We start from the raw sequence: 18,523 nt of genomic DNA, 5'->3' as shown, positions 1-18,523 counted from the left end.
TATACTGTGAAGCAGGAGGTGTGTGTGGGGGGGGGACAAGGCTTGGTGCAGATCTCGGCGTGCCTTCAAAAAGGTGCCAGGCCTGAAAAGTTTCGGGGGTGTGAGACTGCCTGTGAAACTGCCTCRCTCTGAACTCATTTGTGGGTGCTTCTCTTCTGTGCGATGGTAGGACAAATGTTAGAGCCTTCATGCTTAAAATATAAAGCTCTATGGGGGGAGAGGGAGAGACTTTGCAGGCAGCAGCTTTTATAAAACCGTAGCTTTCACAGGCTCCGCAGTGTTGCAGACATAGGGGGTGAGCACCAAATGTGCAAGTAAGACTAGAGATGTCTTCTCTGCAAGCTTCAGGCCAATAATGTCTCTGTGCTGTTCAGCAACAAAATTGCATCTGGAGRGCAGGGAAAGGCTTGAGGGGTACCCAGAGCTTGCTGCTGCGGGACTGCTCTGCTCCCCAGTGCTTTGCGGGGAGACGAGGAGGAAGGAGGCAGTGACAGAGAGAAAGGAAATCTCTAGTTTCATTTTCTCATCCAAAAAAAAAAAAGTGTGATTTCCTGAGATGGCTTGAAACCATATACATAAAGGACTCCAAATGGCTGGTTTGCTCTCAAGGGAGAATTCCACTTTTTTTTTTTTAATCACTTCTTAAATGCAAATGGTTTACTTGAAGCAGGAGAAAATGTGGGAGGGGACTTCTTTTAGCAGATGCATTGGTTTGGTGGATTTTTTCTCTCATTAGTGGGCTCGCCCAGACACATAGGTTTTATTGTACACTTTTTTTAAAGGGTGACTGATGAAACTGAATGATGTATTCAGGCTCTTCCTCCCCCAGCTTCCCTCCTGCCTTTACAGCAACTCACAGAATATGCTATAGCACAGGCATTTACTGTTTCAGAAAGGGCACTTATGCCAAAAGCTGTTCGGATCTGCAGTTAGAAATCACCAGAAATGAGAGCAAAAGTTACTGTAAACTCTAGGTATTAAGGTATCTGTATATTATGGCTGGCTGTTTACTGCTCTATAAATGTTGGCTTTGATTGTTAAAGGCAGTGGCATACGTGCGGGTTTTTATATCAGAAGATTGAGCAATAACCCATGAATTTTATTTTCTCTTAAGAGTGATTTTTTCCTGCTTGACTTAGGTAAACATTCTTTTTGTATAATTCAGACCTGCAGYGGTGAGGTCTTCTGCTCATGATTAGACAGTGGCAGTCTACATTAAATACTCGCTACTAAATTAAGCAGAAAGGAGTGCCCCGTCGGCTGGCGTAGAGCAGCGGTGCCCAACCTTTCAGGCCAGGCCAAGCGTGAAGCTCGTGCCGGCGGCGGGGCTGCCGCGTGCCACAGCCCGCCGTGCCGGAGCCGGCGTGCGGCCCGCAGCTCCGGCGGCAGCGGCTGCCAGGGCAGTTCGCGCTCCTGGCCGGACCCCGGGGCTGGGCAGCTTTGCCGAGCAGGCTGGAGCTCACCTGGTGCGCTGCGCATCCGGCGCCAGCAGCCAGGTCTCAGGGTTTCTGGCTCAGCCCCCAGTTTGCTGCTTGGTCCTTAGTGCACACCATTAGCCTCCACGTGCCAGAGCTTTGTGGCCTGTAAAATGGGGGGAGTCTTGTGTCCTGGTGCTTAGGAAGTGCTTTGAGGATAGATCCTGGCTGTGCATGAGTGGTTGGTTTCAACGTGTGTCTTCACCCATATTCATGGAATCTGCTGATTTGTTCTGGATCTGTTGCGAGTTTGTGTTGATGATAAGCAACAAAAATCTTAACAGTGAATTGTAAATTCAGGGTTGACTGAAAATACTTCAGGCACCGCTGTTGCTGTTCTGTGACACTGTTACGCTGTCTGTGGAAGCCAACCTAGGCAAAAGCAGCTGTAAATTTTTCCTCTGTTTAATCTATGTGGTGAAGGGGATCATGCAGATAACCTATGGAARAATTCGACTTAGCGTTTTTCTAAGATTTTAGGATCCTCTGGGTGCTGAGCTGTGTAGGGATAATACATACCACAGCTATGCTTGCAGCTTTGTGGTGGACATGGTTTGGAATTTTTCTTACGTGTCTTATCCTCAACCTTTCTTTCATGTTGTTTCCTCTCTCTTTTTTTATACGTTTGCATTCAGTAAGACAATCAGCACTTAAAGTATCAAGTTGCTTAGAAATAACATTAGTAGATCACTCTTATTTGCTTCTTACTGTATCTTGTGCAGATGTTGCATTTTACTATTTGTTTTTTCCTCAAGTCRTTATTTAAAATACATAACAATGTAATAAAATTCATAGTGCTCTTTATCATGCAAATCTCCCAAGGCACCTTAGAATAAAATCAGCAAGATCAGAATCAAAATCAGTTTAGTTCATCCATGGGTTGAATCAATTCTTTTTTTTTCTAAAAAAAAAAAAAAAAAAAAAAAAAGCAGAGCCAGGTGAAAAAGGCTTTTTATTATTTTTAATATCTTCTGCTATTCAGCTTTGTACTTCACTCCTTTCTTATTAATGCAGCAGTCAGTGTCAAAATGTCGATGATATTTTCAGTTACCTTGTGGATATTAGTAATGTTGATAATGCTTCCTGCTCCCAGACCAGCACTGATTCTGTAGAGGCTATTTGCTATTTCATCAGATAGTGGGGAGGAAAAGCTTATGCTGAAGTAGGTTGACTATTTGATATCAGTGRGAAGAGATGGGGGTGGGGAAAAGCATCAAATTAACTCATAAAAGCTTTATTTACAATGAATGGACGTTTTTTTCCTGTCTGTCATTATCATCCTGTCTGTAACCCAGTGACCCTGATTATCATGAAGCTGTTTACAAGGTTTAGGTTAATTGGATTTCTTTAACTATTTCCCAGAGCTGTGAGGAGCACAAATCCACTGCAGTGGAGTTCGAGCAGTGTAACACAACCAGGTTTACAAGGAGACAGGCTTCTTCCAAAAGAAAGTCCTTTTATTTCATAGCGCAGCAGCATGTGCCTATCATTTGGCATTATATTATAAAAGATTGTCTTTCATATGTGTGTGTTTAGTTGCAGCTTCTTTGTCAGTACACAAATTACCTTTTTCATGATCAGCAAGAAGTCAGGCTTATTTTCAATGAGAGAGGCTTTGAAATGTTTTTTCTTCAGGTCAGTAGCAGTTTCACGTGTTTTTGTGTGAAGAGTCATGGATAGAATAGCTGTGCATTGCATGGCTGCCTAAATAAACGAGACAGGAGGATGTAGTTGGGTGAGATCAGGACAGTAGTTCTCTATGCTTTTCTTTCATCTTCTCAGGATACACACTTATTCTTTAATGGCACAACATTGCACCCTCCAGGTGCAATGTGTAACTGCAGGTCTAAAGATAACTGACTTGTTCTATGAGAACTGTGTTTTTGTGAGCAAACCTTCCTAAATTCTACGTTAGCATTTCTCACCTTCTTTTTCTCTTCCGTTTCCAGGCTTCTGTAGGCTCTGAGAAGCTGTTCTCCCCTGCAGCAAATAAAGGTAAGCGATTTGGAGAAATGCTTTCCTTATCTTACAGCAAGAGATGGGAGCGCGTGAAACTGTCGACAACATTGTGCAGACAACAGGGCATCAGTTTTGCCAGTGCCTTTAATTTTGCTGCACAGATTGCCGTGAAGATGGGCTTTGCGGGCTTGTGGCGGTCAAGTTAAAACACAGAGCTGCGTTGTCTCGGGGCGGGGCGGGACTTCTTCCCTGCAAGCCAGATTCATAACGAATGTCTTGAGGAGGGATTACTAACAAAGGCAGAATCAGCCTTTACCGTAGGGGGATGTGCTGTTTCCCTCTAATACGATCAAATCCTCATTTCTTTCAAACCAAGCAGTATTTGAGYGTTCTCTGTATTATTCTGGACTTGCACATCTATCTCCTGCCAGTATGCACAGAGCATTTGTGTCTGTACGTCTCGGTTCTCCACAGTGAGGTGGAAGGTGCTCAGCATGTTACAGGATTTCAGCTCCTAGCTCCCGCTATTACTTTTTAATTGAGAGTTACCTGTGATACTCATTGGGTGTTGCTAAGAGACCGGGCCTGTTAAGATTCCCTTTGGGAGTTACAGTGACATATTTCTAAATACGCCAAGCCCCACTTTGAGGGCTCAGTATGTTTGAGGCTGCTCTCTGGTTTGAAAGACAAAATGTGGTGTATGATTGAAAGCATTATACTAGGAATGGCTCCACTTTATCATGCAAGGAGGTTGATGTTATGGCTCTGAATGAATTGCCAGGCAGTATAGCTGTTCTGCAGCGTTCCCAGTACAGAGCTACGGAATAAATCAGTTCAGAGCAATAATGAATACTAGGGGCATACAAATGCCTTGAAGAGGGGAGATGAGGCCCATTAATAAGAAGTGATGAAATAACCTTCTCGCATTATTTCAAGAAGGCCAAGAAAGGAATAAATTGCAGTTGTGTAGGATTAGGTGCTAGCTATGGAAAGGCATTTTGGTTGTTGTGTGCTCCTTCGCCCTGACTCAGGCCCAGTTTATAGCTGTGCTCTTTACCAGTGGTAAGTACTAGGAATTCTCTGTCTTTCTAAGCCTTGCAAATTTTCAGTGCCAAATGTGGAAACTGATGATATGCCCATTATGTTATTACATTTGCAGATATTTCTACAGAAGTGTGCAGCTTTATCTGGGGGAAGGAGGGAAATTTGAACAAATGGTGGGGAAGAGCATTTATCTTCCTCTGGCCTTGGCTCACTGATAAAGCAGACCGTATTGCCCACAGAGYCACTGCCTCAGCAAAACAAAAATCCTGCCATCCTGAATAAATGTGTGGTACAAAGATCTGGTATGAAGGCTTATGCTAAAGGGTTAGCAGCTTTGTTGGCTCCTCCTCTTACTGAAGCCYGAAATCCCCTACCCCTTCATATACCCCTTCAGAGCAGCTCTGCAACATGAGTTTTCAAAATACTTCTCCATCATAAAGTTAAATGTGTGAACGGCTGTGAATTTGCTGTCTTGACGTCTCTGTACACTGCTGTTTGTATCCCTATAACTTGGCTGTTCTTGTTCAGTTTACTGTGGGTAGAGATATTGGCCAGCTTTGGGAAGGTTTGGGTTCAGATTATAATTTTTGTTTTGGACTTCTCTTTTCCTCTCCCACCTGTACTGGTGGAGCCTTGCTGATCATGCTGATTGGCATGGGCTGTGATTGTGGGGCAGCTCTGCTGGGGGCTACCTCAGCTTTTGGCACAGTGCTTGTGTTGAGAGGTGAGATTGATTTGCCTCAGCAAGATTTTGTGCAGGAACCCAAACAGTGCTAAATCCTAACCCTAGCCCTGTTATCACGCCTGCAACGTAAGAGCCAGAATTTCTCTCTCACACATGCAAATGAAAGCTGCTCTGACACGACCAGTCTTGGAGATGCCATATGGCAGGGAGAAAGTGACTTTCAAAGTGTTCTGCTTAAATTCCTTTCCTAAGATAAGAGCGTTGATTTAAGGCCCCTGTTCTTGAGGACTGGAGCCATGGTGACTGTGCAGGGAAAGGATTAGTTAAACACAGTTTCCTGATGTGCACACATACGGGGCGGCACGTGCGGGTTGTCTCCTGTGGGCATTTGCACTATGCCCCTCTTTTGTAAACACTTATGGCCTTTTTGGGGAGATATTAACTGGCAAATCTGYACCATCTATGCTACAGCTTTTATTGGAGGTAACTGGTCTTTTAAAATACAATAAAGTGTATTCATTGTCTGGTGCAACACCCCCTATTTTCCATGAAGTTTCCCTGGGGATGTGTTTGGCCCAGTGTGTTTGTTTTATGCTGTCCTCGTGTATCAGCAGCTTAGCAATGCAATTAAGTATTAAGACAGACGGTTTTCACTTATTTGAGTCTGTAACAGCTGTAAAACGTAACCTTTGACCATATTTCACAGCTCTACAAAAGGCCTTAGGAGTAGGGTCTTTTGTCTGATGCTCTCCGTGTAGCATTTGTCTTCACCTCCTTACGACCGAGGGCTGTCACTGTGGTGCTCCTCCTCCTGACACAAGCTAATGTGCAAAGCCAGATGCACGTTGTAGATGTCCCTAAGTCCCCGTCTGGGCATGGTCACTATTATGTAGGGAGAGAGATGGCGTGACCCAGCGCGACCTCAGCAGCTGCAGCTGCSAGATGGGCTGAATAGGGCATTCTGAGCTTCCTGGAGAAAGAGAGTAAATCCTCCACATAAGGAAATAACAATTAAAAGTAAAAGCGGAGGACCACAATCTGCTGTGCTCACAGGTCTTTGTTTTCTGACGTAAGAAAGCATTTGTTTAGCAAACTTGTGGCTGCGGTACAGGGTTACAAGGACATTCCTTGTCGAGGGCCGGGTGCTATATGAATAAATCAATACACAAATAATAAAGGTCTGTTTGTTCTTTCATGCCATTCCCCTCTCGTGGGGATCTCCCAGCCAGCCCTTTGTTTTGTCCTGAAGGGCAAGTGTGCTGCAGGGCCCCTGAGATCCAGCCAAAAGCTGTAGCTCTGTCCCCCTCCCAGCAGCAGAGTGAGGGAGACGATARTGATTAAGATCAGGGCAGATGTGTTTGCGGTCTGTGGAGGTGAGAGGCACGTCCACCCTTGGATTGCTGGAAGGACTGCTGCTTACAGGTTGTAATAATGTTTTTGAGTGTTGGAGGTCATTTGTGTTTTAAGGAGTTCGTGGTTGTGTCCCAGCTGCTGCTCACTTACTTCCACAGTGGAGTTCTCCCAGTGAGGTTTTCTGGTGGAGAGGTATTTACACCATCTTCCACCTCAGCTTGMTGTTGACCTTCTGTGCTCAGGCCAGGCCTTGTTCAGTGAAACTGGGAGAAGTTGTCCTTTTTTAACCGGAATAACCTAGAAACAGGGTTCATGAGGCTCGGGAGACCAGTGGAATTATGATCATTTGGGGCACTGCTGGGATGAGAATGAAATATGCTTCTTAAAATAGAYGTCTCCTGCATGGGTTTAGCATGTTAGCAAAGAGCACCAACAAGGGAAATCGCCATTGCAGAGTGAGTGGAGGCTGGGCAGCCTCCACGGAGGCAGATGTGCCATGGGGCTGCATGACATGATCACCTCTGCCACACGGCGCTCGCTGGAGGCACTGGGCAGCAGCGAGGGGCTTTGCAGACAGCTGAAGCTGAGCACATTGCTTGGGATCCCAGTCAGATGCAGCGTGGGGGGAGCAGTGTAATCCAGCTGTCTGGTGGCAGAGAGCAACTGGCTGGGAAGCTGCACTGGAAAAGACCCAGAGCTGCCCCCAGGCTGGCTGGATGCTCGCTTAACTCTGCCTCAATTTCCCCCTCCTCCAAATGAAGACTAATGCTTGTCAGCTGAGTATGCTGAGAGACTTAATTAATGAATGTTTATCAAGCGATTTATCAAGAGATCCTTTTAATGAGAGATTCCATAAACAGTGCAAGGCTTCATTTTCATGGCAATAATAAATGACGGTGAAAATAAGTCTTATCCTTCCCCCACATATGCACCCCACCCCCAAGGAAAAAAAGATTGCTTACCCTCCCCTCTTGCTTCTCCACGGGTTTCCAGGCAGAGAGCTTTGAAGTGCTATCTTTCATCAGGAGCTGTACACATCCTCAAAGCTCTGAAGCTCACAGCCTGCGTCTTATCCCTCTGACAAGAGGGAGGCGAGCTCTGTCGGCGCACAGGTCGTAATTGTCAGCCGTGGGACGTGCCACCGCCACCCGCCCCAGCGGGCGAGTGCAGCTTAGGGTCCTTTGAAGTTGCCTGCCTTTATTTTTTGTCCTCTTGACCACAAAACTGCGCCTTGGGCCAGCAAGAGAGATAGCTTGCTCAGAGACGCGCTGAGCCCTGACAAGCACATCTGAACCAGAGGAGAACACTCATTCCTTCGAGATCAGTGCGCCTTAATTTTGTTGCCTTAAGGGGACTGTCTCTCCTTTTGCTCTCTTCTTCTTCCCTTCTTTTTTTTCTTTTTTCCTTCTTTTTTTTAATTCAGCACTAAACTGTCACACTAAATCATTTTAAAAGCTGGAAATATAAAACCTCCAGTGTAGGACATGCTGTTAAAACTAGTGCTTATTACTGCGAGATGCTGTGAGRGGGAAAAGGAGGGGCAGGAGGGTTGGGGTTGGCTGTTGGAAGGAGCCAGGCGAAGCAGAAAACCATCTCAGCACAACTGAGGTCCACAGAATGTCAAGCTTCTTCTATGATCAAGCCCACCTTCAGAGCCTCGATGTTACTGTGCTGTAATGAAAAGCCCTACATTGGATAAAGGTCTGTATAGACACAGAGCAAACAAGTCTCACTGTACCCAGTCAGGAAATTAGCTATATTTTGCRTGAACAGAGATTAGGAGCACTACCATATATTTCTCCAGTTTTCTGTTTGGAGTCTGAAATGCAGAAAAAMCAAGGATGCCTCCAATTTATTGATCTCAGCTCTACCTCCAGGTTTTGGTTACGTTTTGGTGAGGTAGCCATCCTTTCTTTGACTGCTTGGCCTATCAGAACTTGATGAAGATGGTAATTTACAGCTGAACGTTTGGGTARGAGTCTAGCGTAATTACAGACATGCAAAAACTTCCACAGCAGCATGTGTAGTAATAAAAAAAAAAGTGCTACATTTATTTAGATAGCAACCACGTTGCTGTGATTTATACAGCACTCAGGATGCTCTGCAACTGCTCTACTCCCTGTGTTGCATTTCTTGTGGTTTTATCACGGTTTTAGGATATTCTATGTTTTTTGTGAGGCACTGTGCCTCAGAGGATTGTGTGAGAATCTAAGTTTTAATTTCATGTATTTTTTAAGCAAGATTTAAGCAAGCCACRGTGAAGAGCCTGAAACTCTGACTCTTCTGGGCTTAAAAACCAACAGTTTTTCTCAGTTTGAAAGAACCTCAAATACCTTGTTTTTAAACCTCATTTTAAAGATGGTTTGTGACTTGTTTGTACTTGGTGTTGGCAACACTGGACCCGCTGTGAACTATTGCTATATCCAGAATGGGAGCTGTTCCCAGCATCCTTGTTTTGAAAAGTTCTATCTGATTTTGTCACTGCCTGGATTAGTACATCAGCTTTCTGGCTTTTATACATATGCATATATATTATTATACAGTGGCCTGGGAAGCAGGAGGACTTTGATTTTCAGACAGTGTGGGTAACTAAGATAATCATGCAAGTCTCAGCCGGATAGCCTCATTTCAGAACAACACCAAACACAGAAAATGTGCAGCAAGTGCAGCCTTTTAGTCTTCTTGTAGTTTTCTTGTTTTGCAAGCTCTGGAAAGCTCTCAGTCTTCCCTTTGGGAAAGGGAGTATATTCTGGCATAAATACCTCACCTGTTTATTGCTTTAACTGTGTCATATGGTTCAACTACTATTAAATACATAACCATCCCTATCTGTATTGGCTCTCTGTGAGAATATGATGGACAAGTAGGGGAGCATATTTACCCTGAAACACACTCCACAGTTAACTCTGTAACAAACTCAGACAATGTTAGTTAGTATGCAAGGCTTACTGACTTCAGTGCAGATTGCGTCTTATGCCTCGCAAAATCCGAGTTGCCGTGCCCGTGCATGGGGGGGGGCAGGCTCTGCTTGCCCCCTTTGCCACGCAGCGAGCACGGCTATCTCCCAGGTCGTCTCCCCTGTGCGAGCCAGCACAGAGCTGGCTTTGTAGCTTCGGGCTGCAGCCAAGAGAGTTGAAAAGTTGAATTATAAACATTTCCAGGCCTTCGAGTTGGTGTCTTGTGTTTTGTTTTGTTATTTTAAGGATGTGAGGGTGTTGCTGCATTCCTGTCAGTGGGATTAGGATGAATAGAGGCAATACTGTAGGAGATAAAATGTGTTTAATTATTTATTTGAGTATTACAGACTGAAATTGCTTTTTGATTTAAAGCATCCAAGTTATGGATATGTTGTTGGAGTAGAGAGGCACGCAGAAACATATATATGCACAATTACCTAGGGTAATGTAAGRAGTCTCTTTGTTCGGCTGCCCTTCCTCTGCAGAATTTGTTCATTTCCTTAAAGATTTAAAATTTCAAATGCAGCCTTGTTAAGTATCATGGAAAGCTAACTGCATGCTGTGCCTTGCCCACCAAAACATAAATAAAATAAATAAAGTCTTCATTGTATAAATGTTATGAAGTAGGTGGTTTATTTTCTTTAATTATACTTTTTATTTAAAATAAACTGTAAAAGCAAAATAATTTATATCTCAGATATGCCAGCACAAACTTATATTGATTTAATAGGCAAATTTTAAGTTTTTTTCAGTTTGTGCAAAAGTAGATAAAAGGATCATCAAATAGTAAATCGGGGAGGGTGGGGGGAAGATCCCTCCAAACGCTTGTGGTAGTTTACATTAGCCAAACTCTTAAAGGGTATTTGAAAGATACCATGGTTTTTACCCCCCTGTTTATAAGTTTCTTATCTGCTTTCTGAGTAGCAGCAGCCACGCCGGGGGGTCTCAGCGCCGTCTGGGGCTGCTGCTGCCCCTCATGGRCATGGACCGGTGCGGTGGGGTGAGCTTGTGGGCGCCACAGGGCCGCCCGGACCCTCGGGCTGTGGGCTGTTGTCCTTAATTCTTCTTGTAAAATACCTTGGAGACTTTTTTTTTTCTTTATTCGTAGTGTGAGCCTCTCACCGCCTTCCCCTCTCCTCACCCGCCCTCGGGAGCGAGGCCGCAGCTGGCGGGATGCGGCTGGCGCGGGGCCTGGCTGTCCCGATCCTCCACGCAGCGAGCAGGAACCGACCCTGCTCCCCTGCAGCCCGGGGCTGCCACAGCGTTTTTATCATTATTATAGAAWTTTTTTCTTTTCTTCTTCTTCTTCTTTTTTTTTTCTTTTTTCTCTTTTTTTTTTTAAATTAGCTTTTTTGAAACACATACATCTCAGGACCACGGGTAGCAGCCTGTCAGGACCTGTCGCCTTGGAGNAAATTTTTTCTTTTCTTCTTCTTCTTCTTTTTTTTTTCTTTTTTCTCTTTTTTTTTTTTAATTAGCTTTTTTGAAACACATACGTCTCAGGACCACGGGTAGCAGCCTGTCAGGACCTGTCGCCTTGGAGAGGAGGCGGGAGGCCATTTTGAGGATGTTCTCCCCCCCACACACATGCTCCAAGCCTCCTGCCATTTTCTTTCTCCTTTAAATCCCCCGGCGGCCACGTGCCCTGGCCCAATCYCACCGCCCTATGAGTCTCGCTGCCGTCCTCCCTCCCGTCGCACAGGTCCCCGTGGATGGCCGGGGCCTACCCCTCCGCCGCCAGCGCCAGGCCGCGTCCCGCCGGGCCGGGGAAGCCATGCTGACGCTGCTGAGGTCCCTGGGTTTGCGCGGGCATAGCCCRAGGTGTCAGGGAGCAGACCCTGGCACCGTGCTTGTGTTTGGGTGTCTGTGTTTGTGAAAAGCAGACTTGTTCCAGAGTTTTTTTTTCCATCCCCCACCAACTAGTAAATATTTTCTTGTAAATCGCTGGGACAGACAAGTGGCTGCAGTGCTTTTAGTACGTTTATTTGCGTTAAATAGATGGCAAAGTCTTGCAGGAGGTAATAGGAAATTAAAAGCTTTCTATATATTTTTTTTCTCCTTTTTTTAACTGTCCTGCAAAATTTATTGCAGTGTTATATCCCTGCTATGGGAGTCTGTCGGACAGTTCAAAAAGCCTGTAGAAAGGTTCTCATTTGCCATTAAATTTTAAAAGTTATTGAAGTAATTTTTATGGAGCCCTATTAAGTTTCTGAAGAAACATATTGGTTTCATCGCTAATAAATTCTTTAAGGCTTATCCATAAGGGAATAGTCAGACTTCCAGATCTCTCCAATGAAATGGACGTTAACTTTTTGCCCCGTTGGAGATATATTCTTGCAAGGTATTAGCAAGGTGAGCTGCAAAGCCAAGAAAGTCTGATTACACAAGGAGTACATCTACTAGTGCTATGAAATGGTGGGTCCTTCACCAGTCAGCCTACGACATTTTGGCTGGATATTTTAGAAAGGAGAAGGGGTGGGGGTTGTTTGGGGGGGAAGGATTAAGTGGGGAAGAAGGAGGTTGCAGATGAATCTGGACAGTTAACTCTCAGCGGGTTTTTAAATGTCGGCTGTAGCCTTTGGTTCTGAGAACTGTCACGTCTGGGAGAGGTAGAGCCTTGGAAAAAAGGGAAGATGTACATCATGGAAGTCCTTGTTTCCTCAGATAGCAAGTAATGCTTTCAAGAGCCCCTAAAATAATATAAAATAACATGTTTGCTGTGCTTCTCCACTCCATCCAAAAATGCAAGAACAAAGTTCTTCACAGTAAAAAGAAAGTATCAGGCTGGGTTTGTGCTTAACTTAGTGTTCACAAATGCCTTTCACATGCAAGCACAGAGCCACCTGATGGCAAGTGAATGGGCTAGGAGGGAAGTAATATTATGTAATTGCCAGTTCCTTCAATTTTGTTCCTTCTTCTGTTTTGCATAAAGAAGGCTATTTAAGTCTCAGCTGGTGTGGGGTTTGGTAATGAGCAGACATCTACGAACCTGTATCTGCTTCTTTGGTCTCTGCTTAGTTTGTTCTGTGTTTCTGTATTTATTGATGATCCAGTACTGAGAGAGATCTGTCTCATGCCAYGCAGAAGARTTTGTCCCCTGGAGCGTTTGAGTAYTTTTACTTGTGACATCTTCATGGCTGAGGGTAGGAGTAGGCRGCCTTAAAAAAGGTCGCGTCAAGACCACCTCCAACAACACTGAATCTTGAATGTTAAACCACAATTGAAAAGCCAGAGCCTGCTCCCTGGGAAGCTATCCGCAAAGCAGGGTAGCAGAAAAGGGCCAGCCATGTAGGGTGAAGCAGGCAACCTTTTAATTTTCTCACTGCTATGTGATTTGGCTCCCAAACAGCAGAGTTGTCCTTGGCTGGTTGCTCTCCAATGTAGCTGGTCTTCTCCAGACACAGTGATAGGCACTGTCTGTAGAGACAACTTGATTTAACACAGGCTTAACAGTGGGAGGAGGAAATTTACAGTGTGAGTATTGAAGATTTATGCAATAGTAAACATTGTCATTATTATTATTATTATTATTATTATTATTGAACCAGCCTTTAAAACTGAGCTAGAAACCTGAAACCAACTTCTAGCATGTCCATTACATTCTTTACGGATCGATTTAAGAGTAAAAGTAGAGCAGACTATAGCTTTTACTGGATCAGCAAACAAATTCTCTGAGCATAATACACCTTTTGGCCTGAAATCTTTTTGCATTATATGCCAGCCTCTGGTCCCTTTATGTCAACCCTGCAGTACATGCTGTAAAGCAGCCCTAAGTACACAACTGAGAACTCCCGCCARCATAATGCCAGTGTAATTAGCCAAGTGTAGTCCTGAGGCCAGGGCAGAAAAAGGCTCAACTCCAGTGATTCTAAGCAGCAGAGCACCCTTCTGCAAGTCATACAGGCAGAAGTAATGTAAAGAAACTCAACAGATACTCTAAACGATGGTGTAAGATGCACCAGGAGCTCAGATGCGTCTKAGGGTCTGTATCTATAGTCTCAAGACTGGTCCAGTGAGAAATACTGGCCAGTCTGCACTGCTTGCTTTCTCTTCCAAGAACACTGTTGTTTTGAACAAGGAATAGGTCAGCAAGGCTAAATACAGACCCAGATTTGAAAACATTGCTGCAGAAGCTCTCCTCTCCTCCCTCCCTTTCCCTTTTCTCCTGACAGTTCAAGAGAACTGAGTCCAGGTTTTTGGCTCTAACCCATGCCTGCTGAATACATTTCCTCAACCAAATGGACACAACTATAAACCTCTTTTTGCATCATTTCCTGTAGGCCTGTACTAAACATGCCACCCAGGTGTCCCTGTATAAAGCTACTTCTTGCTGAGTCCGCTTCTGTTACTGCTGGCGGGCTTGCCTTAGYGTGCTCACAGCAGGACTCCCATCACAGTGTGCTTAGTTTTAAACAAACAGAGAGTGTGTTGTGATTTGGGAGAGTTTTTCCCATCAGGTCGTATCAGAGTTCTTCTTAGAGGAGGAGGTTTGGTTTTTGGTTTTTTTTTTGTTTTGTTTTGTTTTGTTTTGTTTCCCCCCCCCCATCTTTTAATATGATCCCTGCAATTTTGTTTTCACTGAAATATTGACTGGCAGCATTGCAAATTGCTTGCATGCAGGCAGGAGCTTGCCAGCACTGTCTTACTCAGCTAGCCGTCAAGGTTGTGGATTCCACCACAAGTAATGCCAGGAAAGCTGCTGATCAAAAATATTCCTAACATCTGTGAGTCCTCTGCATCCAAATGAGATGTAGTTACATTTTCTCCTTTTCCCTGCACTCCTTCCAGAGTGTTGCTTTAGACACCTAGAAAACCCTGGTTGCAAATGATCAGATGATCTCTTTGATTTGCCACTCTGCTTCTAGCTCTGTTGAAATCCAGTATAAATGCAGGAGTGCCCTTCCTCCAGTCATAGCACATGAAAAATATTAGCCTTCTAATGGAGAAACGGCAGGGTGGGTTTCTTTGCCCTGTAACTCCTTTGCTCCAGATGCTATCTTGCGCTGTATAAAATGGCTGTGGTCATAAGCCAGCAAGAAGGGTCTTGTTAGAGAAGTGGAGGGAGGATGCAGCACTGAGCAGGCTTCAGGCATGTCTCGAAGCCTCACGCACATGTGTGCACATGCGCACAGACTTCTTTCTGCCAGCTCCAGAGCAGGCTGGGTGAACGGCAGCAGGGGAAGAGCCCGATTTCCCTTCCACCCTGTTCCTACCACCACCACCAATGCACCAGCCAACTATTAAATAATTAACGTGCCCAGTGGGACCGGAGGAATCAAAAGCTGTTGTGTTCCCAAGTTTTCTCTGGCTCCGGCCAGCACGGCTCACTGTGTATTCTGGCACCTCGGAGCGGGTTTTCCTCCCTCCTTCACCTCCCCCTTATTATCCTGTATGTGCGCTGGACAGGGAAGTGGCGTTCCCAGCCCAGCGGGGGATGGCTGTTATTTCAGACTAGCAACAGGGGAAAAGGAACAGCCTGTTGCCTGATTGATGTTTGTTTTTTGTGGACAGACACCAAACGTTCATTAGAGATGGAAGGTCTGGGAGGGGGGCTGGCGGGAGGAGCCGCTCGCTCTTAAGGAACTATTGTACCCCTGTGCACTAAACTGGCTCTGCACTTTCTTTGACTTCTGTGAATGTCTCAGCTGTACTGTTTTGGCCCTGGCGACTTTAGGAAAATATACACACCACACAGACCTTTCAGTGAAAGCTATGTGATGAGGGGTCAGGAAAAAAAAAAAAGGAAGGGGAGGAGAGAACAATGCAGTAGGCTTTTACTGTAATTAATTTCAAATGTGCTGCTCATCTGTTCTTCTCTGGTTTCAAAGAGAACTGTGGAAGTTTGCAGGGCTTTTTTGACAGCATCTGCTGCTTTGCAGAGATGAGGATGGAAAGACGCCTTTCCTTCCATGTGTGGATTTGACCAAGCTGGCTGCATGGAGTGCTGAATGCAGCACAAAATGAAGCTGAAAGCAATATACACTCCAAAGGTGATGGAGAGGAGAGGAAAGGCGAGTAGAGAAGAACTTCTCTTCTTACCATGCGAGTAGATGAAGCCAGAGAGACTTTGGAGGTTGGTAGTGGGTACAGTAGATTACTCTGCAGAGAGTTAATGGGATGTATTCATTTAAATAACAAATACCTAGTGCTACTGCTGTTGGTCCTGAAAAGCTTCTAGGTGATGGTGAAGGTGAACTGTGAGGTTGCAGTACTTTGAAAAGGTTTGGGGGAAACTCTCACTTAGTCTCCCACTGACTTGTTGGCTTTGAAAATCTCCCTTTGTGTAATTGTGTTAGGAACCAATAAGTTAATACTTAACCTGTGGTGTTACAGCATCTGTACAAACAGTTCCTTAYATTTCCCATTTCTTAAATCTCATCTGCTGAATTGTGCTGCTTTTAGCTGTATGATATATAAAACAGTGGCTTTGCATCTATCAGAGAATATTGTCCTTATGTCCTTTTGCAGTCAGCTCTTAGTATCAATGGAGTCATGCAATTGTGGCAGTAAAGAGAGGTGCAGTGGTTGCCTATTTATGACTGACTTTTTTCTCCTCAGTAAGACATTCAGATGTTATAAGTCTATAGGTCTTAGCCATAAGAATCAGTAAAACAAAAACTTAAGCTACTCTAAACTAGTGTTAGTGCTTTTGTAGCTACATTTTCAAATTGCTGTTTGCTTAGAAGCTTTCACTGAAACTTGGAGCTGGTGGATAATGACCTCCTATTTAAACATGTGGCTACTTTATGTGCTTAGCTCTTAGAAAAACCAACCTCAGTATCGGGTAGTGAATGTTTCTGAAGTTTGGCCATAAGGAAAACATTTCTATAGGGTGATTGAAGAGAGTGTTCTCTTTCCTGGTCAGAAGTTAATTTGGTGCAGCCACAACATGTTGAATACCCCAAAAGCACTTGAAGTGAGTGCTTGTTTGTGATGAAGGCCTTCTCTAGGACACCAGTGTTGGTATGTGACGAGGAAAGCTTGAGCATACAACGACAAACGTTTTTGTGGTTCTTTGGAAGGGATATAAATACTGCAGTGACGTTTCAGAATATGTAACAGCAAATGCTGTTTTTTGCAGCCTTGCAAACTAAATAGACTTTGTGGTGCTGCTGTGGGACTGGGTTCTGAAAAAATGTTCAGTGATGGCACATCAGCAAAGAGACATGCAGACATCACCAGCTACTGTGTGTGGAGAGGGGAGGGCATGTGTACCTTGAAATGACTTAAATGCAGGTTGTCARCAGCCTGAACTGATACAGAAAAACAAAGAAATAGATAGAAGTGCAGAGCTCCAGAATGTGGCATATTTCTAGAAGGCTGCAGGCACTGGTTACTTTCAAACCTTCCTCTGTATAAATTATCTCTGCAGGAAAGGGAAGTCACATTTGGAAAAGGTTCAAGACCCTCACCCCCACCCCGGCTTTGTGGAGAGAAACCCATCTGAGAAAGGAGGGAGATCTGAGTCTAGTCCAGGTTTAATTTCCTGGTCCTCCTCCATAGGAAGAAATATCACTTCCTTTTAGCTCTTGAACAAACAACTGCACTGGCCACATTATAGCGAAGCATCCCTTAGATCCCGTTCAGATAAGCCTGGATTCCAGCATTTGCTCTTAGCCGCGGATGTTTTTGTACCTTATACATGCCAGCTAATACAGAAAAGGAGCAATACCTGTGGTCTTTGCAGAAAGAACATCTATTCCTCTGGCTCCTCTGCTCTTAACTGGAATGGGGATTGTATCCTAATTCCTTGCGCACAGGGAGTAGCCATAACAGCACTTTGGAGCTCAGCAGGAGTTCTTTAAATTCTTGCTCTCAAATCTTGGCCRTGCCCCTCCATCTTGTCACCTCTCTCTCCTTCTGTTTTGACAATAAGAAAAGGAGAAAAGCAGATAGCAAGGCTTGAGAATGGAGGTGGAGAGTGAGCTGCTATCTCAGTACTGCAGTTCTTTCCCTTCCTTCTAGGAAATTTTGTGTGTCCAAGTGCCACACAGCAAACCCAGCTTTTTTTAACCATGCCCTGGGGGTTATTTCCTAATTAGACTTCTCTACATATCAATTATAATGCAGCAGATCACGTTACATTGTTAGCCTCAGTATATTGTGATGTTTCTCTCCTAGGATGAGGGTCATAAAGTTATTGTAGGGGAGGGTTTAGTTAATAAAATCAAAGCCCTGAGGAAGGTTTTGCAGGCCTAGCTTTTTGACCTTGCACAAAACTTGGTTCAAACATTGTATAGTTTCTGTGGGGGTTGGAAAAGACGGAGGCTTTGCTGGTTTTATGAAGCCGTATCTCAAGATCRAGAGGAGAAGATGGGCTCAGCCCCACCATAAGTCTGGCCCTTCTAGCTCTGGGTCTGATGCAGAGCTCATAAAATTCCCCATAAAGCAGGCTGAGACACCTCGCCCTTGACGCCCCGAGAGGCTGATAGCGCAGCTGCGTGGGGCCGCTGGTCCTCTCGGCCCTGCAGCGTGGCGCTTGGGTGCCAAGGGATCTCCCGAAGCACACAGGAGCAGCAGATGTGCCTACCGTCCGAATTACTCCCTTGAGTGCTTAATAAAACCACAGGAATCAGAATTTTCTTCTGCTTTTATTAGTTACAAACGATTTTTCTCTCCTTTAAAGGACTCCCAACACCTGTTCCAGTCAGCCAGTGAGGTTTGTTTTAAAAGCCCATTGTGCTCTTAAAAAGAAGGAGGGGAGGGCAGGGGGATGGCAAGAACATTATACCACTAAGAGTTTGCGTCTGGAGATGCACAAGGGAAGAGCAAGAACAAGGAATCCTGCAGGGAGGTATTAAATGAGGCYCTTTTGTTTCTTTCCTTGTAGAGCGTAAAATGCCCAAGGCATGAATGCTCTGTTCAGATTACTTTTGAACATTTTAAATGTCTGTTCTGGTAATTTATAAAATGAAGGGGTGAGCAACTCCTTATACTAGGAAGAAAAGGGAGACTTTCACTGGCATGCTGAGTATCCGGCCGTGGTAATAAGGGAGTTATTCTGTGCCTTGTGCACTATATCTTGCAGATACAGTGAGATTTAGTCCCTG

The 18,523-nt window shown here is 44.7% G+C and overlaps 1 protein-coding gene across 15 annotated transcripts in view; it reads left to right on the top strand.

The window, feature by feature from the left end:
• FBRSL1 (fibrosin like 1) overlaps nucleotides 1-18,523 on the top strand; it is a 549,095-nt gene that overhangs the window by 487,030 nt on the left and 43,542 nt on the right. For all 15 annotated transcript variants that reach the window (XM_085307916.1, XM_085307915.1, XM_085307913.1 and 12 more), the window contains one exon: nucleotides 3,425-3,470. In XM_085307916.1, the coding sequence (XP_085164042.1) occupies nucleotides 3,425-3,470 (46 nt within the window). The remainder of the gene's footprint in view (nucleotides 1-3,424; nucleotides 3,471-18,523) is intronic.

Source organism: Rhea americana, unplaced genomic scaffold (genome assembly GCF_003343005.1).
Source record: "Rhea americana isolate MKP2758 unplaced genomic scaffold, rheAme1 scaffold_268, whole genome shotgun sequence".
NCBI lineage: Eukaryota > Metazoa > Chordata > Aves > Rheiformes > Rheidae > Rhea > Rhea americana.
The sequence above is the reverse complement of the archived record's forward strand: the minus strand, read 5'-3'. Positions and strand labels throughout refer to the sequence as shown.